The sequence below is a fragment of the Garra rufa genome, chromosome 23, assembly GCF_049309525.1.
Source record: "Garra rufa chromosome 23, GarRuf1.0, whole genome shotgun sequence".
Classification (NCBI taxonomy): domain Eukaryota; kingdom Metazoa; phylum Chordata; class Actinopteri; order Cypriniformes; family Cyprinidae; genus Garra; species Garra rufa.
This window is the reverse complement of record NC_133383.1, coordinates 18138254-18162482: the sequence shown is the minus strand read 5'-3', so window position 1 is coordinate 18162482 and position 24229 is coordinate 18138254. Positions and strand designations below refer to the sequence as shown.

General features: G+C 39.1%; 5 protein-coding genes across 6 annotated transcripts; 3 read left to right on the top strand and 2 right to left on the bottom strand.

Moving 5' to 3' along the window:
- Nucleotides 1–9222: 9222 nt before the first annotated feature.
- On the top strand, nucleotides 9223–10339 carry uqcc3 (ubiquinol-cytochrome c reductase complex assembly factor 3). Its single transcript, XM_073829588.1, has 2 exons — nucleotides 9223–9485; nucleotides 9891–10339. The coding sequence occupies exons 1-2, from the start codon at nucleotides 9369–9371 to the stop codon at nucleotides 10017–10019; spliced, it is 246 nt and encodes an 81-aa protein (XP_073685689.1). The 5' UTR covers nucleotides 9223–9368; the 3' UTR covers nucleotides 10020–10339.
- An 845-nt stretch (nucleotides 10340–11184) lies between these two features.
- faub (FAU ubiquitin like and ribosomal protein S30 fusion b) lies at nucleotides 11185–13858 on the bottom strand. Its single transcript, XM_073829587.1, has 5 exons — nucleotides 13754–13858; nucleotides 13568–13652; nucleotides 12442–12586; nucleotides 12189–12244; nucleotides 11185–11563 (listed from the first exon to the last, which is right to left on the bottom strand). Exons 2-5 carry the CDS (start codon nucleotides 13640–13642, stop codon nucleotides 11438–11440), a joined length of 402 nt encoding a protein of 133 aa, XP_073685688.1. The 5' UTR covers nucleotides 13643–13652; nucleotides 13754–13858; the 3' UTR covers nucleotides 11185–11437.
- A 226-nt stretch (nucleotides 13859–14084) lies between these two features.
- On the top strand, nucleotides 14085–15267 carry mrpl49 (mitochondrial ribosomal protein L49). The gene is made up of 4 exons (XM_073829801.1): nucleotides 14085–14214; nucleotides 14366–14513; nucleotides 14683–14807; nucleotides 14895–15267. The coding sequence occupies exons 1-4, from the start codon at nucleotides 14104–14106 to the stop codon at nucleotides 15039–15041; spliced, it is 531 nt and encodes a 176-aa protein (XP_073685902.1). The 5' UTR covers nucleotides 14085–14103; the 3' UTR covers nucleotides 15042–15267.
- Nucleotides 15268–15880: 613 nt separating this feature from the next.
- On the top strand, nucleotides 15881–18918 carry znhit2 (zinc finger, HIT-type containing 2). The gene is made up of 2 exons (XM_073829798.1): nucleotides 15881–17095; nucleotides 17221–18918. The coding sequence occupies exon 2, from the start codon at nucleotides 17269–17271 to the stop codon at nucleotides 18841–18843; it is 1575 nt and encodes a 524-aa protein (XP_073685899.1). The 5' UTR covers nucleotides 15881–17095; nucleotides 17221–17268; the 3' UTR covers nucleotides 18844–18918.
- A 664-nt stretch (nucleotides 18919–19582) lies between these two features.
- On the bottom strand, nucleotides 19583–24038 carry tm7sf2 (transmembrane 7 superfamily member 2). 2 transcript variants are annotated; one of them, XM_073829799.1, is made up of 11 exons: nucleotides 23958–24038; nucleotides 23667–23732; nucleotides 23370–23566; nucleotides 23222–23276; nucleotides 21704–21898; nucleotides 21495–21598; nucleotides 21236–21355; nucleotides 20976–21144; nucleotides 20819–20899; nucleotides 20507–20629; nucleotides 19583–19945 (listed from the first exon to the last, which is right to left on the bottom strand). In XM_073829799.1, exons 2-11 carry the CDS (start codon nucleotides 23725–23727, stop codon nucleotides 19785–19787), a joined length of 1266 nt encoding a protein of 421 aa, XP_073685900.1. In that variant the 5' UTR covers nucleotides 23728–23732; nucleotides 23958–24038; the 3' UTR covers nucleotides 19583–19784. The 2 variants fall into 2 exon arrangements, with proteins under 2 accessions (XP_073685900.1, XP_073685901.1); XM_073829800.1 differs by having other exon boundaries at nucleotides 23937–24005.
- Nucleotides 24039–24229: the final 191 nt, after the last annotated feature.

The window sequence follows — 24229 nt, the reverse complement described above, 5'->3', positions numbered from 1 at the left end:
ATAACTGTGAACATTATTATCTTAAATAAATAACAGTGAAATTCATTCATGTGTCGTCATAATTCATTCATGTGTCATAAATGTTTGTATTTATAAACAACTCTGATGTTTAACAACACTTTTCTATTAATTAATTTAATAACATAAGGATAGTGGACACTCTTGCTGATAATTTTCCACATTTATGTATCTTAACAATTAAGACAATAATAAAAAAAAAGCTGTAAATAAACACCACTGGTTAACATTGCATAACATGCTTGTAAATGTATGTAACCTTGGACCACAAACCAGTCATAAGCGTACGTTTTAATTGAGATTTGTACACATCTGAAAGCTGAATAAATAAGCAAAGGATTCAGCGTTTATATAAAACGTATAATTCATAAGTATAGTTTCCAACTGCATTTGGCGTCAATCCATTTCACTAACCAATGAGATGAGTTGTGGGAGGGATGTTGCGTCGACGTCATTAATTTACCTACAACCAATGAGAAGGCATGTGGGCGGGGCGACACGTGCAGCCCCGCCCCAGATTCAGCCCCGCCTCGATCTGCAGGCTGCAGACAGGTGCACTTGCTTTTTCTTGCAACGTTCAAATACAGGCCTATTAGTTTTGCGATCATAGAATACCCAAGACGTGTTACTCGAATAGTTTTGAATGGGAAAAAATTTAATGCTTAATATGGCCACTCTATCAATGGAAGCATGCTTATTTTTTGCTATTGTCAAATAAATAAATAAATAAATAAACAAACAAACAAATATATTACAAACTATATAAAACATGCTTATAAAAGTGTTGACGGTAGGAAAAGCAGTATACATTTTTTAAAAGTACACCAATTTGGTTTTCAATAGACTTGACTTCAATAGATGTCATGATTTGGTCTGTTACCCGGATGTATTGGGGATCCTCTGATGTAAACAACAGCATAGATTGCACGGTTAATGTACTGCTGAATACGTTGTTCTGCTAATTTATGCTGTCTTAACCACCGAAAAACATGTGGAAGGAAGCTGCTAAATCATATAGAGAACTTAGTATGCAGGAAACGGCACAATATTTTGACAAACTAGAGTTAATACGTGGTAAAGATACATACAAGCAGTATTCATTAAGATATTAGTCTAATATTTCACCTACCTGACTGGAAATGTTAAGAACAAACACGAATGTTGTCATGATTCTTGCCCTGAAAATCCTGGTTCAGTTTGGCCAACCACAAACGCCTTTTGTTCCTCAGACAGTTTTTTGCACTCTTCTTGATTTGTTTCTAAACTTTTGGCTGTCTACAGTATTCTATCTGATTAGTACAGCCCAAAACATGACACTAATTGACCATTTTCAAATTGCAAATCACAAATCACGTTGTCTACACTGGATACTGCATGCGACAAATCCCGATTAAAATGCCTTGTTCTATTTATGACATACTGAGACAAACGCTGCATCCGAAATCACATAATTCCCTACTATGTAGTATGCAAAAAACAGTATGCAAGTAGGCGAGTAGTATGTCAGAATTCATAGTATTCAAAATACAGTAAGCGAGAAATACCCGGGTGACCTACCGCTTCCCCCTGAATTCTCCAGTACGCATAACATGGACACTTTCATATCTTTTATGAGGCTCTGGGAGAGGAATCGTCATATTAAAAAAGGCGGAAAGTGGAGACGCACGACACGTGACAACATCAACATGGTGGATGTAGTACGTCCAAATTCCATTTATACTACCCATACTCATACTGGGCGAATTCCAAACGGCTTTTTAGCGCCCTCCAAGGGGACGCCATTTGTAGAGACGCTCCAAGACAAAAGTGAGCACCTTAATTCCTTCACAAAGGGCCCTTCCAGAAGTCCGTTAGCGAAGGGAACTATGGGCTAATTCCAAACGGAAGTGAGCACCCCTATGTCCTACTCGAAGGGCAGAGCCCTTTGAAGTGAGTTATTTTAAGGGAGTAGGGCATTTATGTCTCTTTTAAGCGTTTGGAACTCCCTTGATGAAGGGAATGAGTCTGACTGAAGAAATGTTACCTTGACAACGCTGCGTGTGCGTCCAGCATTCAACACTCCATCAGTTGTTGTAACTAAATATTCTCATGATTATTTTATTTAAATATTTATTTTATTTACTATTAAACTTTTTCAAACTAAACATTCTTAAACTTGCTTACACTACCTTCTTAAATAATATTTCTATCAGTGACGAAAATATTTTGTATTACATTCAAATTTTAATCAGCCTATTCTACTTACGTTTGTATGTGAAGTCGAAATCAACCCCAACTTTGCTTCGAAATGCATCGCAAGAGCTCCTAACTGAAGATCACACGATTTCTAATGGATTTTACTTCCGTGAAGTGACCATGGAATGTTCCCTTCGCTAACGGACTTCTGGAAGGGCCCTTCGTGAAGGGATTAAGGGGGGCGCGACCAAAAAGTTTGAGAACCACTGCTCTATAGGGTTCGGTAATAAATGGCAAAAGGCTTTCTGAGATACTTAATTCTGATTGGTCAATCAAAGGTTTGCTGTCAAAAAAATTTTTGTTGCAATTTTGCATAATGATCACTAACCCAAATTACTTTAAAAAATATACTGCTTTGCCTACCCGCAACACTTTAAATATATTAGCTTAATTTATGCTGTTGAATAGGCTACTCAGAATAAATAGACTATAAACAGCACTCAATGTTCCTGTTTCTGTAAAAGCTCAAGATGAAAAGGTCAGTTTTGCATAAAACAGAAGTTTACGCACTTGTTTTACTAATAACGCGATTATAACTGACATTATTCTCTGCATTTAGGAAGTACAGACGTTCAGGTACTCAAACACACACACACACACACACACACACACACACACACACACACACACACACACACACACACACACACACACACACGTTTCCTCTTTGCACAGATGATTTATGTACAACAACACATACGCAAATTGTAAGTGCGAATTAGTGTTTGAAATTCCGCTGAGAACTGTCAGTGGGCTCCAGCTCCCAACGCCATCAGAGCCATGATTAGCAGTCATACTGGACGCGCTGCTGTGAAATATCACACAGGACCACACAGGTGTTGAGGGGTGTTAAACGCTGTTGAGAACGTTATGAAAGCACTGTATAAGTGACAAACTATTGAATATAATAGACAAGGGCCGCACTGTTACCGCCTATGTACAGGCACACCAACAATCACGCATACCACTGCAAATCGAAGGTAAACTGCGCACAGTCTACATACACAGACACGCACATGAATATTTCCTTCAATGATCAGCAGTGCACCTTCGGGAAAAAACGGGTGTCATGGCAACAGGAGCAGGCATCTGCAAGCGTTACTGTAGCAATCAGAGAGGAAAGGCAGCCAGGGGGTTGGCGTGAGAGGTGTCATTATAGACTGAGTGATTTGGAGGGGGTGTGGGGGGTGCGAGAGGCAGGAAACGATTAAATATTCAAGCAATAACGCAGCCAGAAGAAATTACCTCGCTTTCTGCTTCAGAACATCACAAGTTTAAACCTTTAGCATACGTCTGGAAATCACAACAGGAACGGTGAAGGAATCTGTATCGTGGCCACAACATCTGCCTGAAAGTTCTGTGTCTGTGGTGAGACGGTAAAATCAGGAAATTTATCGACAAATAATAACAATAATAATCATATTTTCTAACGAAGGAGCGTTATTCCGACAAAGAGGGCACACTTCAAATCTCTTCATCCATTTACAACTGCAACAGAACCTCTGTGGTAAATGCTGTTGTAAATGTTAAACACAGAGCAATAGTTTGTTTAGTCAAGCATGATTTCATAAAAAAAGCAATAAGCCCTTTTATTATTTATCATTTTATTTAAAAAACGTATTAGTTTCTGAGAGGATCCCTTTAGGTTGCTCTCTTGTACCGGATGCAACCTATTTCGGTTTGTGCATCCTTTGTGTACTTTGATTTCCACTAAAATTACGGCAAAACTGTAATACATGAATACAGCATCTTCTTCGTTATAAGAGGCTTTTAGAATCATTGTGTGATTTTGTCTACTTTCTGGCAGTCGAGGATAATAGCAAGTTATTTTAGTTGCATTGTAGTAACTCTAGCTGTAGCAACAAATGTGGTGTTTGTGCAGAAACTAGGGTTGCCATGGTAATGTTTTGTAAGGGATGAACGAAGCTCTACATGTGCTCAGGCCGAGAAAATGTCGCTTAAAGGGACACTAATGTATACCTTCCGTTCCAGCTATCTATTTTGCACCTTGACTCTGATGGACACACATTATCTGCATTTATGTGCTTTCTGCACACCCACATAGCCTTCACTCACACACACACACACACACACACACACACACACACACACACACACACACACACACACACACACACACACACACACACACACACACACACACACACACACACAGGAACGGCTACATTTAGACCAGATAGTATGTTAGAGCCATCTGGTGGACGGTATAATTAACTTCAAATGTTCTGTGTTCTGTTTACTGTCTTGCTTATTTTGCCAGTGTGCAGCTTTGGAATGCATTAATTTGACCCTTGAAGATGACTAATATTTTAAAAAGCAGTGTTTCATAACTGGTGTTGAAGAATAATCTGTTATATAGTCAATGTTTAATTCCTGACCAATTTTACCTTATCATAGGACATTCCACATATAGTGTACACTTTGGTGTCATTGACCTTTTTTTTTATTATTAGATGCATTTTCCTGTGAGAACCATTAGTTAATTTAGAATGAAAAGTAGCTACAGTGCCTTCATTTTTTCATGTTTTGTTGTGTTGCTGCCTTATGTTAAACTTCTTTAAATTACCTTTTCTTCCACATCAATCTACACTCCATAAACCATAATGATAAAGCACAAAACAGCGTTATAACAACTTTGGAAATCTGGGACACTTGAAATTTAGCTCAGGAGCATTCATATTGCTTTTTTTTTTTACTTCAACATGTAACAAATTCAATTGAATGGGTACGATTTGGAAAGGCACACACCTCAGCTGAAAATGCATATCAGAGCAAAAAAACAAACCCTGATGTCAAAAGGACTGCATCAAGCCACACATCTGGGGAAGAGTACAGAAAATTCTGCTGCATTGAAGGTTTACAGAAGCATGTAGTCTCTGTTATCCATAATGGAAGAATTTTAGAACAACTAGGACTCTTCCTGGAACTGTCCTCCTGGCCAAACAGCAATTGATGGAGAAGGGCCTTGGCTAGAGTGGTGACCAAGAAGCTGATGGTCACTCTAGTTGAGCTCCATGATCATATATGCAGATGGGAAAAACTTACAAAAGGACAAACATCACTGCAACACTCCACCATTCCGGGCTTTATGGCGGTGTGGACAGTGAAGACTTATGAAAACCCACTTGGAATTTGCAACAAAGCACCTAAAGAACTCTCAGATTGTGAGAAACAAGATTCTCTGGACCTCAAATCCAAGCTTTCATGTTTGTAGGAAACCAGGCACTGCTCATCACTTGTACAGTGGCATCCCCAGTAGCTGGTAGCAGCCTCATGCTGTGGGGTTGTTTTTCAGCGACAGTGATTGAGTGGCTCATCAGAGTAGCAGGAAAGCTCAACACTGCAAATCATAGAGATAGCCTTAATAAAAACAGAGCATTCAGAACCTCAGACTGGGCAGATGGTTCACCTTCCAAAATGTCTGCCAGCCCCAATCCGAGCTGACAGAGCTTGAGAGGTGAAGAGGTGAGGAGAAGAATGGTAGATAATTGCCAAATGCAGATGTGCAAAACTTATCCCATCATACCCAAAAAGACTTGTAAAAGGCTGTATTGAGTTAAGCGTATGAATACTTATTCAATGTACTTATTTCATTGTTTTATTTTTAATAAATCTGCAAAGTTGTCTCAAATCTTTTTGTGCTTTGTCATTATGGTGTATGAAGTGTAGATTGATCTGGGGAAAAAAGGCTCTGTAATTTGGAATCAGTAACGGATTATAATTTGTAAGTAATCTACCCAGATCTGATTATTGTGATGTTTTTATCAACGGTTTGGACTGCAATTAATCTGCACCTATTAACTGCACAGGATCTATTGGAGAGCAAGTGATGTAATGCTAAATCTAAATCTGTTCCTATGAAGAAACAAACTCATCTACTGTCACGTATGTGGTCCATCCTGTCTTCATGAACTCTTGCACACACATTCTGGACTGCAATCCCCATAAGCCACTGCACCAATCACTGCACACACCTGCTCCTCGTTTCCCACTGCACTGATTGCTGCACACATCTGTTTCACATTGACTCTCATGCATTTAAGCCACTCACACACACAGCTCTTCGCGAAGTCCTGTATTGCCCTGGCTGCATTTCTAAGCGTTTTCCCAGTTTCCTAGTCTCCGTGTTTTCAGTTTCCTAGTTTGTTCCTGGTTTTGTTTCCTGTTTTGCCTTGTTTTCTATGTTTGTTTCTGTTGTTACTTTGGACTGCCCATTTGGTTTTTGACTCACGCTTGGTTACTGGTTTACTCTCTGGATTATCTTCGCTGTTGTTGTTTGCTGGTGTTGACCCTGTTTGCCCCGACTACGATCTTGACAATAAAATGCTGCAAATGGATCCGCACGTCTCAGTCTGACTCCCTGTTACAGAAGACTTCGCCACTACAAGGATCCAGCAGCTTTATTCACCAGCATCACAATATGGACCCAATCGACCAGCTTCTGCTCCTACGACAGAGAAATCTCCCCATTGAGGAATATGTTCACCAGTTCCGTAAGTTTTCATACCAACTACCATTTTACGATAAAGCGTGGCTTAGGGGCCCATTTCGTTATGGACTTAATGAACCTGCCAAATCAATGCTGCCTGGAGGGGAATTTAACTGCTCGCTACAGGACTGTATGCAGTATGCGCTGTTGCTATGTGGCTCACCGTTAACTGTGGGTGTTTTAGAGGAGCCACAGCACAAGATGTCTGCCCTTCCAGAGCCTGTTCACAACATGGCTGCCCTTCCGGAGTCTGCACCCAAGATGGCTGCCGCCACGCCAGAATCTGCACCCAAGGTGGCTGCCGCCACGCCCAAATTTGCACCCAAGACTTATCAAAGATTAATGTCTAGCGTGGAGGACCCACCGCTGCTGTCGGCTCGAGCAGCTGGTCTCCCAACCGGCCTTCCAGAGCCTCCGCTGGTCCCGCCCGGCCTTCCAGAGCCTCCGCTGGTCCCGCCCGGCCTTCCAGAGCCTCCGCTGGTCCCGCCCGGCCTTCCAGAGCCTCCGCTGGTTCAGCCCAGTCTTCCAGAGCCTCCGCTGGTTCAGCCCAGTTTTCCAGAGCCTCCGCTGGTCCCGCCCGGCCTTCCAGAGCCTCCGCTGGTCCCGCCCGGCCTTCCAGAGCCTCCGCTGGTCCCGCCCGGCCTTCCAGAGCCTCCGCTGGTTCAGCCCAGTCTTCCAGAGCCTCCGCTGGTTCAGCCCAGTCTTCCAGAGCCTCCGCTGGTTCCATCCAGTCGTCCTGAGATTCCTGTCTGCCCGGTTCTGGTCACGGAGGCCATGCATGGACTGTGTGGGTTCCCACCCACCCTCCCTGCTGCTCCAGTCCCGCCACCTCTGTCTCCTGACAGTCCCTCTGCTCACCCACATCCCACCTTCGGTGCAGAGGACTTGCCGTGGGACTGCCAGTCTCCATCGGTGTCCAGACTGAAGGATCCCTCACCATCACCTCCAGTCTCAGAGTCCTGGACTCCACCTCGGCCCTCCGACCCTGCGGCTCCACCCCGGCTCTGTGCTCCCTCGTCTCCGTTGTCGGCCCACCAGCTCCTCCGGGCTCCATCGTCTCTCCGGCTCCGCCCCGGTCAGTCGTCGCCCCACCTTCACCTCTGGACTCTACTCCTCCGGCTGCGCCTCGTCACTATGTCCTGCCGGCTCTGTGGACCTCCTCCCTCCCGTGGGCACAGCCTCGATCCTCTGTCACTCCGGCTCCGCTGCGTACCTCCGGACCTCCATCTCCGCCGGGGTCGCCAGAGCCTTGGGGTCCGCCTTGGCCCTCCGGATCCTCTGTGTCACCTAGGACCGTCGACTCTCCGGTTCTCCCTCGGGCTCCACCGGCTCCACCTCCGTCGGTCGGCCCCATGCAGGAGCCAACCCTTCCTCCGCCATGGCTTCTCCCTCCGTCGGCTCCGCCTCAGTTCATAGTTCCAGTACCCCTACATGGACCTGGCCCTCCATCCCTCCCCCTGTTCCGCCTCCGCTCCACCACCCTCCAGGTTGTATTAGGTGGTTAGAGCGTCTGGAAGCCGCTCCTTGGGGGGGAGCTCTGTCACGTATGTGGTCCATCCTGTCTTCATGAACTCTTGCACACACATTCTGGACTGCAATCCCCATAAGCCACTGCACCAATCACTGCACACACCTGCTCCTCGTTTCCCACTGCACTGATGGCTGCGCACATCTGTTTCACATTGACTCTCATGCATTTAAGCCACTCACACACAGCTCTTCGCGAAGTCCTGTATTACCCTGGCTGCATTTCTAAGCGTTTTCCCAGTTTCCTAGTCTCCGTGTTTTCAGAGTTTCCTAGTTTATTCCTGGTTTTGTTTCCTGTTTTGCCTTGTTTTCTATGTTTGTTTCTGTTGTTTGTGACTGCCCATTTGGTTTTTGACTCACGCTTGGTTACTGGTTTACTCTCTGGATTATCTTCGCTGTTGTTGTTTGCTGGTGTTGACCCTGTTTGCCCCGACTACGATCTTGACAATAAAATGCTGCAAATGGATCCGCACGTCTCAGTCTGACTCCCTGTTACATCTACATCTTGGATGGCCTTAAATTCTTTTCAGCACATTTTCATTTTTGGGTGAACTTTTAGACAATTTCTTTAATGTTATACAACCACTGATTATTTTCATATAATCTACAGATATGATATTCAATTATTTGTTAATTCAGAAAGAAATATTTCATTATTTTTATTAAGTGCTTTTACTTAGCCAAAAATGTTACATTATTTAGATCCTTTTTATTACCATTCTATTCTTTGTTTTATTTTATTTTTTACTTTTTTTCCAATACAAATTGTAGTATTGACAGCACTGTAAAATAAATAAATAAATAAATCTTATTTGATATTATTTATTTATTTGTTTGTTTACTTACTGTATAAGAACTTGCCACCTGTCCGTTTCCACAATCCAATACTCACCTATCTTAAGTAACCGGTTAGAAAGTTGTATAATAAATGACTCCCACAATGCACTGCTTCGTGTCAACTGACAGTGTGCGGTGTGTTGTTATACTGACCTTGCTTATTTCGCGACTTGGGGAAGCTTTATCATTTATACCACGCGTATAATTATTGCGTTGTAAGTGGTCGCGGTTCGTGCACACCATGAGCAGCATGAGGACCATCCTGGCATCGATCGGGGTGTTCGGGCTTGTCGGTATGGGCTACGGAATGTGGGCCGTAATTTCACCTGGAGAAGAGAGAAGAATGGAAATATTAAAGGTAATTGCAGTTTTATAAATGAGAAACACAAACCTGTTATGATTAACTTATGTGGGGCGTTGCGTTCACGACTATTGACAAGCAGTAACGACTCGTGTTATTGTTTGTCAACAATCAGTTTCATAGTGAATGTGGTCGTGCGGGGTTTTACACGATCTCTAATTAACTGCGGGGGTTAAGGAATTAATTTAAATGGGATCGTGTTTTATAACATTGATTGTGACATTTAATCCCCCTAGGTAATAGACGTGAGACGTTTAGTTGTTGCTATTGTTCTGTTGCATTGAATGCATCTGACAGTAACACATAAAGGATTTTTTAATAATGTGATGTATTGACATTGCAGCAGATATTCTAATGTAAACAACTGATTATAGTTGTGCCCTGATCTATTTGTTTTTCCAGAATCTGCCAGAAGCCAACCCTGCCCGAATGGAGGAGACCAGAAAGAGAAATGCCCTCATAATTCAAGTCTTAAAGGATGCCGCAGAGACGAATGATAACATTGCACGTGGATATGGAGGCCAGAAATGATGTGTTTACACAAATACCAGACTTTCACATGCTACTACTAGCAATCTGCACATGTCTGAGAGGATACATGAAGCCAGGGACTTTAAAAATAAATTATCTGCAAATGCTCCATGCCACATGCTGAGCCATGAATGGTTCTGTCGCATTTGCTTTGCTTTTGTTTTTTCTTGCTGGAAAATTCATCTTAAAATGTTAGTTGTGTTTTGGACCATGTTCTAAAAAACAAGCTGGCATGAGTAGCTAGTAGCTGGTCCAAAATGGACCACGTTGTTTATATATATGTTTATGGAGATTGAATCGCAAATAAAACTTTAAACGTGTTTTGTGTGTTTTACTAATATTTAGCAATTTTCTAATAAAGTATCACAAATCACAACGCTAAATGATGTGTTGACGTCCTGTAATCGCGACTGCGCAGTATTTGCACAGCGATGACTTGCACGAGTGCAAAAACAGCACTACTGCTTCCGGTGTTTAAGGTCATTGTGACATACCCGATATCTCATGGAGTTGGTGGATGGTTCTCAGTGTGGACATTAATAATGTTACTAAATTATTTGGAAATTAGACAGTGTCACTTGGTAAAAACAACATAAACCAGGAGAGCTTTGGGACTTTTATCTGCTTGGATACTAGACACTTTAACCTGAACATGTCAAATCCATCGCCGCTACCCGAGAAGTCGAGTTTGGTCACGTCTCAGGCGACTAAAAGACCACAGTTTGACTGCTGGAGCTGTCGGATTCTCTCGGGCGGTGGGCTGCTGGCTTCAGGTGGATATGTGGGCATGCAAGCGAGGAGAGGCATGCGGCTGGGTGGACCTACATCTATGGGCACAGTAGTTCAGCTGATGTTTGCTGCAAGTGAGCTAATTTATGCACTCTCTAGGCGCGCTTCCATTGCAGTTTTGCGAATATATTTTCAATTTGCTAAATTTAAAGGGTAATGGAAACGCAGCTTCTGTTACGAGGCAAGAAATCAGAACTGACTCTGACCTGGTCTTTTCACAGGTTTGGCTGTCTGGGGCGTCGTTGTGATCTTTGATCCAGTGCGAAAGAATTCAAGAATTGCATAGCTTTGCATTGGTCTTCCTATATCGACATGGACTTAATAACAGTATTATTAAATTCAAATAACTGTGAGAATGTACTGACACATGATTCAATTATTTTTCATTAAATGTTTTTTATTTGCATGTTTTTTTATCTCTTTCTTTCATCAAAGTGATTCACAGTTGTAATGTATATTACATCATTATAATGACATTTTACAAATCGTTATAGCATATAAAGTGCCAAAAATAATAAGTTTTTTTATGAATCAGCCAGCTTTTGTATTACACATTTTGTTTCCACATCAGGAATGTCCTACTAGTCAGCCAAAATGAACTGATTAGGAATGCAGTGAACAAGAGCAAATTATGAGTTGGCATTTGGTCCTTTCTTTTTGCCAAACGTTGGGACAACGTTGACAAAGCGCCGGTTGTACTGAATTCTTCTCTTTGCCCTGCCAGTCTTTTTCTTTTTCTTCTCTTGCTTGTCCACCTGAAATGATCAATGTCAGTGCACAGCATCAATAAACCAGTACATGCCCAAAATTATACTATAGAGGCCGTAGTGGTGGCACAGAACGTAAACAATGCCACTGAACCGAATGAAAATAGCATATTCTGCTGATTATTGCTGCTGAAAACGGTCAATTATTGTCGTGTTTTGGGCTGTAATAATAGGTCGGACCAGGAAAAACATTTGGAGTACTATACAGACTGCCAAAAGTTATAACAAATCAAAGAGAAGAGTGCATCAAACTGGCCAAACTGATCCAGGATTTCCAGGGCATGAATCTTGACAACATTCGTGTTTGCTATTATTTCCAGTCAGGTAGATGAAATATTAGAATAATATCTTAATTAATACTTCCTGCACATTTCTTTACCACCTATTAACTTTAATTCGTCAAAATATTGCGACTTTTCCTTCTCTATATGAAAGCTTCCACACGTTTTTCAGTGGTCTAGACAGCATAAAATAGCAGAACGATGTATTCATTAGTACATTAACCATGCAATCCATGCTGTTGTTTACATCCGAGTATCTCCAATATGGCCGCGCATCTGGGTAACTGAACAAATTGTGACGTAAGTGCAAACCCTCTATTTATATAGCTTACCTTGGGAGTTTGTCCTCTGACTTTGCCTGCTCTAGCCAGGGAACCGTGGACTTTGCCTTTGGGTGGGAACAGGTTATATTTATGAAAACATCCAAACAAAGATATAGTTAGTCTGTTACTCATAAGTAAATATTTAAAGGTGTTTCTGGCTATTTTCTGCACAAATTAAGTTTAAAATAACGGAATTTGTCAAACCCTTCTATCTTCTACGGCATGATAGTCACCGGTAGAAGGCAGTAAAGTGGATTTTTACCTCCTAACAGCCTCGATGAGACCTCAAGAGTGTTGAACTCCTCAATCCCAGACTGACAAATCAGTGCCTCATCCTCCAAAGGAACCCCGCAGAGAGAAATGATCTGATCGTCACAGGTCAGACCCTCCAAAGCTTCAATATGAGCCTGAAAACAAGTAGTTAATAACAATAAATAAATACACTACCAGTCAAAATTTTTGAACAGTAAAATTAATGTTTTTTTTTTAAAGAAATCTCTTTTGGGCTCACCAGGCCTGCATTTATTTGATCCAAAATATGAAAAAGGAGTAATATTGTGAAATATTTTTACAATTTAAAATAACTGCTTTCTATTTGAATATATTTTAAAATGTAATTTATTCCTGTAATCAAAGCTAAATTTTCAGCATCATTACTCCAGTCTTCAGTGTCACACGATCCCTCAGAAATCATTCTAATATTCTGATTTGCTGTTCAAGAAACATTTACTATCATTATTATTATCAATATTTAAAACAGCACATTTTTATCAGAATTCTTTGATGAATAGAAAGATCCAAAGATCAGCATTTATCTGAAATAAAAAGTTTTGTAACATTATACACTATACCATTCAACAATCTTTTTTGGGAAAGAAATATAGAAACTAATGGTTTTATTTAGCAAGGATGCTTTAAATTGATCAAAAGTGATGATAAAAACATTTATAATGTTACAAAAGATATCTATTTCAGATAAATGCAATTCTTCTGAACTTTCTATTCATCAAAGAAACTTGAAAAAGTTTTACTTAGTTGTTTTTAACATAATCAAAAATGTTTTTTGATTATTATAATTTTTTTTTATAAATTATAATATTGTAATGATTTCTGAAGGATCATGTCACTGGAGTAATGATGCTAAAAATTCAGCTTTGAAATCACAGGAATAAATTACATTTTAAAATATATTCAAATAGAAACCGGTTATTTAAAATAGTAAATAAAAAATCAAAATTGTTCTGTTTTTGCTCTACTTTGGATCAAATAAATGCAGGCTTGGTGAGAAGAGACTACTTTAAAACTGTTCAAAAACTTTTACGTACTTTTTCGTGTTCAAGTTTTTCTAAAGTAACTATAAATAAAAATGTGGGCCGTCAAAAAAGTACCTTGATATGGGCAACAGTCTCTGAGCCATTCAGATGAATAGAGTGCAAAGTCTGGCCACGAACAAACAACTGCATGATGTTCAGTCTTCATAAAACAGAGAATTAAAATATGTAGTCAGCTTGACAGAATCATTAAAAAACATGTTATAGACAAGCACAAAATTAAAAACAGAGCTGAAAACGTACCTAAATCGCTAGTAATAACCAAACAACGCGCCAAACATACGACATCAACATCAAGTCTGAAGAAATGTTTATGCGAAACGCGATTCTAGAAAGTATTAGGTTTGCGCATGCTCATTTTATTAAAGCCACATAAAAGTCCCCTGGACCACAGACAGCATCTAAAGCACATTTTTATTGTAATATTGCGTTTCAATTTCTTCATATATAGAAGTGAAAATAACATTTTATAAATGTAGATTTTAGTCATGTTTGAAAATATTGTTTTTTTTTTCTGTTGTCAATAAAGTTTTTTCATTCAAACTCATGACGTCATATTCCGCCGTCCTTCCTTTCTGTCTGAGGAAAGAGAAATGTCCGCCTCCGTCAGAAGCATGTCTTTGACAGTCTGCCGAGCAGCCAGAGTTGCTTACAGAGCTTTTAATCCAGCCACACGTTCATTGACTACTGGAGTTTGCTTAAGAGTTAGTATTACAATCAACTTTACCTTATAATTTATCCAGGTCGTGTAAAAATCAGTGGTGCATCAGCTGTCGCAGATGATTTGTTCTTGAAATGTAGCTTGATAATGAAACATAAAAGAGTGTTTAATAAAACGGTTTGGTCTCATTTTAGGCAGAAAGCAACCCTGCTGAAGGATCAAGGGGCTATATTGAATCAACAGAAGAGTTCAAGTATGTGGAGAGACTTATTCCTCCTTCACGCATCCCAACTCCACCTAAACATGAAGGTCCTGCACCGTCAGGATGGATCCCACCATCAGGTATTTTTTTACCTTAGATGCTAAAATGTATACAATCATAATAATGGTGTTTTATCTTTAAGGAATGGATGTTTTGCATGATGTTTAAGGTTTAATCTGTGATGTCTGGAAAGCTTTTTGTCAGATTCTCATTAATGGAGTAATGCTTTTATTATTATTAATTATATAGCTACACCACCTTCACTGCCTTACATGATCCGTCGTTCCCGAATGCACAATATGCCTGTGTATTCAGACATCAAGCATGGGAGTCAGCACAGCACTCTGCTCAGAAAGATTGAGGGTGACATATGGGTGAGTGCAATAAATAAACATGCTTAAAAAACACAATGTGTAACATATTAGTCAAATTCTTGTAATTAATTTGTTATTTATTCCCAGGCTCTGAATAAGGATGTTAAGGACTTCCTGATGGACCTTACAGGCAAAGAGCCTCCAACGCAGGTCAATGAAGTCACTGGGACCATCAGAATCAAAGGGCAGTTTGATAAAGAGCTGAAGGACTGGCTACTGAATAAAGGATTTTAAATTCTGATGTGGACACATCTAATGAACTGTAATACAAAGGCTGAGAGGAAATGTACAATAGTGTTCTCTCTTCCTTAAACAGATGGACAAACTGTAAATTATCACGAGTGTACCATTTTCAAAACCTGTGTTTTGCTATCGTATTAAAGAGTTTGTGATTATAGCAAACATGTTTCCATGTTGTCCCTGTTGTTAAGGATTAAAGCAAAGAAAATGTAGCTATTCACTCAATTCTATTTGTAATACTTGTGTCTAAAAAAGGCTTAAAGGAGTAGTTCACCCAAAAATGGAAATTCTGTCATTAAGTACTCGCCCCGTAAGACCTTCGTTCATCTTCGGAACACAAATTAAGATATTTTTGATGAAATCTGAGAGCTTTCTGACAGCAGGGGTCATCGACAAAATAGTCTGTGTCGACGATAACTTGTGGGAGAGGAATTGTTCAATAAAGTCATTCTTTTTGTAGCTTTGTAAAGTTACGTTTGAACCACTGATGTCACATGGGCTATTTTAATGATGTCCTTACTACCTTTCTTGGCCTTGAACGTGGTAGCTGTGTTACTGTCTATGCAGGGTCAGAAAGCTCTCGGATTTATTAAAAAATATCTTAATTTGTGTTCTGAAGATGAATGAAGGTCTTACGGGTTTGGAATGACGTGAGCAACTAATGACATGATTTTCATTTTTGGGCGAACTATTCCTTTAATATAAATCTACGTATCAAATTATATATGCACTTTTGTTCAAATGCAAACAGCACACAATTATGCATACAGTAATAAAAAGGACAACAGCTACAAAATAAATAAAAAGTGCCAAAGAGTCTCTAATATCGTCATTGTACAGCTTTATTTCAGTCAACAAAAACAAAGCTTTTTGCAAACTGAATTTATGAATGTAAAATGTGGTCAAAATGTAAGTAAATTAATAATTAAAATAAAATAAAAAAACATTTAAATGTACAATAGGATGGTCAGCGAAAGCAAAAAGTGCATTTTCTCATATAAGTTACAGAACAGTCTTGAATACTGTGTATTGTTGATAAAATGAAAATAACTGGTTTCACGATAGAGTTGAAGTCAGAAGTTTACGTACACCTTGCAGAATCAGCAAAATGTTAATTATTTTACCAAAATAAAAGGGACCATGCATGTTTTTTTTTTTTATTATTTAGTACTGACCTGAAAAAGATATTTCACATAAAAGACGTTTAAATATAGTCTACAAGAGAAAATTGAATTTGAAATTATTTTGTCGTCTGGGGAACATGTAAGTATCTTCTGTAACCTCTAAAGCACAGTACTAAATAAAACAATATGATTTTTAGGCAAAAAAAAAAAAAGAAAAATGTACACATCTGCATCCGCATCTGGCTCTTAATGCATTGTTATTCCTTCTGAAGCTTCAGTGAGCGTTTGAACCGTCTGTAATAGCTGCATATGAGTCCCTCAGGTGTCCTCAGTGTGAAAAGATGGATCTCAAAATAAAAAATATACAAAAATGCTGAAAAAAAGAAAGAACAGCAGGCAGTTTAACTGTTCAGGAAAAGCAAGGGACTCAACAACTATTAGAAGAAAAAAAAACAGCTGTGGATTATTTAGGTAACAACACAGTATTAGGAATCAAGTGTATGTAAACGTTTGACCAGGGTCGTTTTTATAAATTCAACTAATAATTTCTCTTGTGGACTATATGTAAACATCTTTTATGTTAATATCTTATTGAGGTCAGTACTTAATAATACTTATTTTTGTAAAATACTTAACATTTTGCAGATTCTGCAAGGAGTATGTAAACTTTTGACTTAAACTGTAGTTGAGAACAGAAAATACAGTTCATATTTATACGTTTTTTCTGTCAGTAATGATTTTGCCAGGTAAAATCAATCTATCTATCATGCGCAAATATTACGCAGTCTTAAAGCTTGAAGAGCAAAGGCACGAATGCGTCATCATGTTGCGACGTGCAACGTTATTCTAACGTGACGCTTCGGTATGAAAACATTTGAAAACACGAGCTGAAGAAAATAGTGCGCATACACAAATTTCCGTCAGGTAAGAGAAACACTATAAAAGTTTATTAAAAAGAGTTGATGATATCGAATTGATTTAAATCTGTTATGCTTTGTGAAGATTTAGGCTTAGAGATTATTAAAGATTTTTTGTCGTTTTAATTGCAGATTTAAAGGTCTATACCAATGCAATCTACCTCGGCAAATTAGCTGCTCATGGATCCTGTTGTTAGACGTAAAATCCCTGCGTGTGTTCGTTCATTACTCACTGATATCGCACCAAAGGAGGAAGAACACTTCAGCGACTGGCCTGAAACAGACTCTGAATCAATTACCACCAAAGATGGGATCGCACTTCCCAAAAGAGGGACTTCGGAAGTTCTCCTGACACCTGCTGATGGGACAGAAGGTGGAAGTACTGAATCATCATCATCAATCAAACCATGTGGGCTTTGCTTATCCCAACCCTCCTGTTACACTTGCCCAAGGTGTAACATCCCATATTGCGGCTTGGCTTGTTACAGAAGTCAGAAGCACTCTTCATGCTCAGAGGAGTTTTACAAAGAGTCTGTTTTTCAGGAGCTGAAATCCCAAGGTGTCACAGATGAGGAAGGGAAAAGCAAAATGCAGGAAATTCTACTCCGGCTCAGACAGAGTGCAAATACCGAGGGAGGGATGGAGAATTTATTAAAGAACTTGGGAGAAGATGAATCTAGCGTGACGGAAAAAGACGCGCATGCTTTGGAGCTGCTTTCTCGGTTAGCAGAGATTCAATATTGCGGGGATGAAAAAACTCCAGAGGTTCAAGAAATACTAGCAAAACTTGGAGATATTGAAGACAGGAGTGATGAAGAGGAAGATGGTTTAGCTGAAAAGTTAGCAGGCCTGGATATTGACTCTCTATCAGAGGAAGAACTCTGGTCGTTGTTGTCTGCACAGGAAAAGGAGAAATTTGAGCGGCTGGTGAAAGAAGGTGGCATCGGTGGGCTGGTTGTCCTGTGGAGCCCATGGTGGGAATGGCATGAGAAGGATACAAAAGCACTTATTGAGGAACTTCAGTCTGAGAATGATGAAGAAAAGCACAATGTGAAGGATAAAGACAGAAAAATTAAAGTAAAATCGGACAAGTCACTGAGAAGTTCAATCCCTCCAATAAGTGCTAAAATCCCTCCTCTTCACACACTAACTTCAAACCCATCTCCTCTAGTGCGGTACAACCTGATCAATGCTCTTTATGGATACACCTTCTCGCTGTGTCTCCATAATGGAGACATCTCTGAGATGTTTCTTGAGTTCTGTCAGGCGGTGCTTGCCATCTCCGAGGGTTTGGGTGCCGGACGGGTCTTCAACTCTGTCTCTGAGGCTCTTGACGCAGGAATAAGTGCTGTATCCACAGGAGGATACTTTGATCGTGAGGACCCTTTGGCTTCACTTCGAGCTGTGGAAGCGGTGGCTCACATTCTGACTGGAGAAAGCAGAGAGGATGCTGTGGGATATTCACTGTCCACTTTGTCCCAGCTGCGCACAGCTTTGAGCAAGGCGAAGGCTGCTGTTCCTAAGGAGGATGAGCGGATGAGGCGGATGTATTTTCAAGCTGGAAAGAAGTGTGAGTTTTTTCAGGCATGGGTGAAAGAGAATGCCATAGTTTTGAGGACGCTTGCAGGATGCGTGTGGACGGAGTATGAGAGAAGGGAGGTGGAAAGGATGACGTTAGAAGGAGAGAAGAAATGTTTGGAAAAGGGATGTGGAAAAAATAGAGGTAAAGGAGCATTGATAGAAGAGATTGAGTGAGATTGTATTGTGTGTATGTGTATATACATTTTAAAATAAAAAGTAATGATTTAAAATAAAATAATTTGTATTACAGGCATTTGTCTGTTTTTTTTTTTTAACTGAAGAATTAAACAAATACACTGCCAGTCAAAAGAACAGTAAGATTTATTATGTTTTGATAGAAATCAATACTTTTATTTAGCAAGGATGCTTTAAATTGATCAAAAGTGAAATAAAATGATTTCTATTTCAGATAAATGTTCTTCAAAATTTTTCAAATTCAAATCATCAAAGAAACCTGGAAAAAAATGTACTCAGCAGTTTTATTATTTCAATAATAATAATAATAATAATAAATGGTTTTTGAGCAGGAAATCCAAATATTAGAATGATTTCTGAAAGATCATGTGACTGGAGTAGGGAAGGATTCAGCTAAAAATACAAGGAAAATACTCTACTTTAAAAAAAAAAAGCAATAAATTCCGTTTTAAAATATATTCAAATAGAACACAGTTACTTTAAATGGTAAAAATATATTTTTTTACTGTTTTTGCTGTACTTTGGATCAAATAACTGCAGGCTTGGTGAGCAGAAGAAACTTATTTAAAATTAAAAATCTTACTGTTCAAAAACTTTTGACTGGTAGTGTATTTCAGTAAAAATAAGAAAAAGGTCATTATTTTGTTACTGTTATTATCAATGGTTGTTTAAATATCATTAATGCTAGTCCACACTTGTAGATCGCACTGAACACTGATAATAATAAAAATGTTTTTAATAATGTAATACAATATATTTTTCATATTTTAAAAACATTTGATGCAACGGAAAGCAATTTTATGATGTAAATAAAAACAATATATGCAGTATATTTTACGTCCAGTTCTCAGCACTGATGATGACACATCCGCTTGTTGCTCACAACAATCCGTTGGTCGTTCAGAACAAGTCAGTCTGCATTAATAAATGTATGGGATTATTCTGTAGGGCACTCGTCTGCAGTATGTGTCCCAAGCCAGTCCGTATTTGGCTTTACATTGTTTCTCATCTCTGGCCTCTCGGTGGATGAGCAGAATGGTAAAATATATGACATAGAAGTAAGGCAGAATATGTGACATTCCTAAGAAAAAAAAGTTGGAATAAACAAATTATTCAATTATACTGCAATTATGATTTGATGACTTAAAGAAAAACATCAGTTTAATGATTTGCCTAGGGTTCCCGCGGATTCAGGGATAGTTCACCCAAAAATGAAAATTCTGTCATTAATTAATCACCCTCATGTCGTTCCAAACTTGTAAGACCTTTGCTCGCCTTTGGAACACAAATTAAGATTGACAAAATAGCATGTGACATCAGTGGTTCGACAAAAGGTATTCTCGTAGCTTCGTAAAATTACAGTTGAACCACTGATGTCACATTGGCAATGTTCTTGGTACCTTTCGGGACCTTGAACGTGGTAGGACCCTTGCTGTCTATGGAGGGTCAGAATTTTTTTGGATTTCATAAAAAAAAAATCTTAATTTGCGTTCCAAAGTTGAACAAAGGTCTTGCAGGTTTGGTACGAAATAAGGGTGAGTAATTAATGACGCAATTTTCTTTTTTGGGTGAACTAACCCTAAAGGAATGATCACTATGCAACTGAAATGTGGGGCATCATTTGAAATAATTTGCCACTTACCACAAGGCAGGGACCATGCCAGAGCCATGAAAAGGTCCCCCAGGTAGTTTGGATGCCTGACAAATCCCCACCAACCTGATACCAACAGACGCTTTCCTGTTGCTGTGGCAATAGTTTCCAGGTCTACAAGTGAAAAATGAAGAATAAGAAAATTCATCATTTATATTAATCCAGAGGCCATAATTTGGTCTCCAGTAAGAAATCACTCTTCTCTTCATTTTAGATACTTATAATGCAAAAGTGTTCAAAAACAGTGTTCACAGAATACAAACGCAATGTAGGCAGCATATCAAAAGAAATGTGATTACTAACGTGATACACTTTTGTGTGTAGGGTCTCTTCTGAACTGATTTTTTTGAGAATTGGACCTCCGGAAAATGTAATAACCAATTCCTGCGAAAGTTAAAAAAAGAGGAGAGTTTAGAAAACATTAAACATTCAGATTCCTACAAGACAGGCTGTAGATTACCATTTAGAAGAATAATCCCTGTTGCTCCAAGTGTACTGAGTGACTGTGGGTGCACAACCAGAAACATGGCCTGAAGACCATACGTAAAGGGAACCCAGGCCAGGTCGCCAAACGCCAGCATAAACCCAAATCCATCATGCACAATGTCCATAGTTGTAAGCACAGCCTCCTGCAGACACAAGGAAAGTATGCTGTGCGTATTTGGGACTATATAAAAATATGTATGTATATATTTTCAGGCTGGAGCAGTTTTCTCATACTTCATTCCACAGAGCATCTGTCACATAGAGGAGCTGGAAGCCATTGACAAGCAGCATTGCAAGAGATGGAGAGCCTCTCAGCTCTACTTCTTTCATTAACATCCCCAAGTTTATTACTACCTGAAAAACAACACAAAAGAGAGAATTTTTTTGAATCAGCATATTAAAATAATTTCTGAAGGATCATGTGACACTGAAGACTTGAGTAATGATGCTGACAATTCAGCTTTCAGATGTAAACATCTGGTGAGACTCTTACCCAGCCTATTAATCCAGGTCTTAGTTCACAGAAATATTTTAGGTCAAAGTTTCCAATGCGAGGGTTGAGCTCTCGACCCATGAAGAAGTCATACAGTGGATTTCCTGAAAATGACAATGTAACGGCATTGACCAATACTTCAAAGAGACTTCAAAGTAGAAGCATCTAGAATATCTGACAATACCTGTAAATAACAGGACTTATCTCACCTGTGTTCCCTCCATGTGATAAAGCATGCTGAGGTGCCCAGAAAGAGCTGATGTACAGGTACATAGATAGCAGGTAGGACACACCAATGGCACATACAGCCAGAGGCAAAATCAGCTCAAACAGATACCCAAGTGGCATTCCTAGCCAAACACATATTAGCAACAGGACAGCAGTGATGCATAGGGCATGGAAACCTAAGAAATAAAGATGTGGAAATCAGGTCACAATCATATCTACAAATATATACAGTTGAGGTCAGAAGTTTACATACACCTTGCATAATCTGCAAAATGTTAATTATCAAAATAAGAGGGATCATACAAAATGCATTTAGTACTGACTTGAATAAGATATTTCATATAAAATACATTTACATACAGTCCACAAGAAAAAAAAAAATAGTTGAATTTATAAAAATGACCCCGTTCAAAAGTTTACATACACTTAATTCTTTATACTGTGTTGTTACCCGAATGACCCACAGCTGTTTGTTTAGTGATAGTTGTTGATGAGTCCCTTGTTTGTCCTGAATAGTTAAATTGTCCACTGATCTTTAGAAAAAATGTTCAGGTCCACAAAATCTTTGGTTTTTCAGTATTTTTGTGTATTTGAACCTTTTCCAACAATGACTGTATGATTATAAGATCTATCTTTTCACACTAAGGACAACTGTGGGACTCAGTTGTTACAGTTACAGAAGTTCAAATGCTCACTGATGCTCCAGAAGAAAACACGATGCATTAAGACAGGGAGTAAAAACTTTTTGAATTTGAAGATCAAGGTAAGTTTAACTTACATTGTTTTCTGGGAAACATAAGTATCATTCTGATGCTTCAGAATGAAAAACGATGCATTAATAGCTGGGGTGAAAACTTTTTGAATTTGAAGTTTAGGGTAAATTTTACTTATTTTGTCTTCAGGGTAATATGTAAGTATCTTCTGTAGCTTCTGAAGGACAGTACTAAATGGGAAAATGCAATATTTAGGCAAAATAAGAAAAATGTACATATCTTCATTTTATTCAAAAGTTTACACCCCTGGCTCTTAATGCATCATGCTTCCTTCTAAAGCATCAGAGAGCGTTTGAACCTTCTGTAATAGTTTCATATTTCACAATATTACTGTTTTTACTGTATTTATGATCAAATAAATGCAGCCTTGGTGAGAATTTTTTTCAAAAACGCTAAAAAAATAATCTTACTAGCCCTATACTTTTGAATAGTAGTGTACATGTATTCATATTTTCTCCTGGTAATTTAAGACTTTTAATATTTAAATTAAGCAATCAGTCTTTACTATGCTATACCTTAAATGAACTGAAGCACAGTCCAGATATAAGAGGAAACTGCAGTTAACTGACAAATGGAATTTGAACTCTACTTCGTATATAATAGGTGGTAAAACCAAGGACAAGAGGTCAAGGACTGTCATATTTAATTTGTGTCAAAGACACAAACACATTAAGATGTATTATTAGCATTATTTGTATAACATTACAAACAGACAGCATATATTACCATTAATGGGATATTTCAGTCTGGATCCATCTCTGAGCACCAATCCTTCAGAAACCTGTCAACAAATAAATCAGTTAAATATCTGATCATACTCTTTTCAGAAAATAACAATTTGTCTTTCAAAGAAACAAATGATACAGTATCTCACCTTCCCTATGGGCAGTAGATAGAAAAAACTCTGCAAGGTGATCCAACCTACAATGAGTACCGCAGCCAAAGGGTCCCACAAGTGTGCTGCGGGGGTTAAAGGAGGAGGCCACTGCAAGACACTGGCTGCTGGGGACCGACACACACTCAAAAGGTACAGAACCGTCAGAGGCAGGAACACAGGGATGCAGGTGGCACCTAGACAGGTGAGGTGGACAAATTAACTCAAATATGGCACAGAAGCCACATATCATTATACATACACAAACATAAACATATGCAAAAAATAGTAGCTTACCAAGAGTACCTCCAAATTCCCTTTCAGCTGAATGTTTTGCTTTGTGCTTGTTAGGCTTCATTTTGCCTGTTTGGGAAAAAGATGAGCCTTTAGCATTGTATAGTATACAACAATAGTGCATTATTTACATTACAGTGCGTTTTTTAAATGCCGCAGTTGTGCAGTTTACACGTTTGTAACGTCATGAGTATTTTCATCGAATTAACCAAATAACGATGTAGTAACCTATTAATATATACATATTAAACATATAGCGTATTTTTCTCTTACCTCTGTTTGCCACAAACTTACTGTTATATTGTATGAAAACCGCTCATCCTCACCGTAAATGACTGAGGTGACGCCTGCGCTCATAACACGCTGTTTGCCTTTACTGTATCTGACCAATCAGCGCGTACCGCTACAATCACAAGATTGGGGAGAGACAACCAGTGAACCAATCAGAATCACAGACGAGCAGACGAACCCGCCCATAATGTTTTCCTGACCAATGGCGAGAGCACCTAGTCTGGCTTCATATTACAGTGCATTCAATATCAACAGAGGCAAGATTGCGGGTTTCT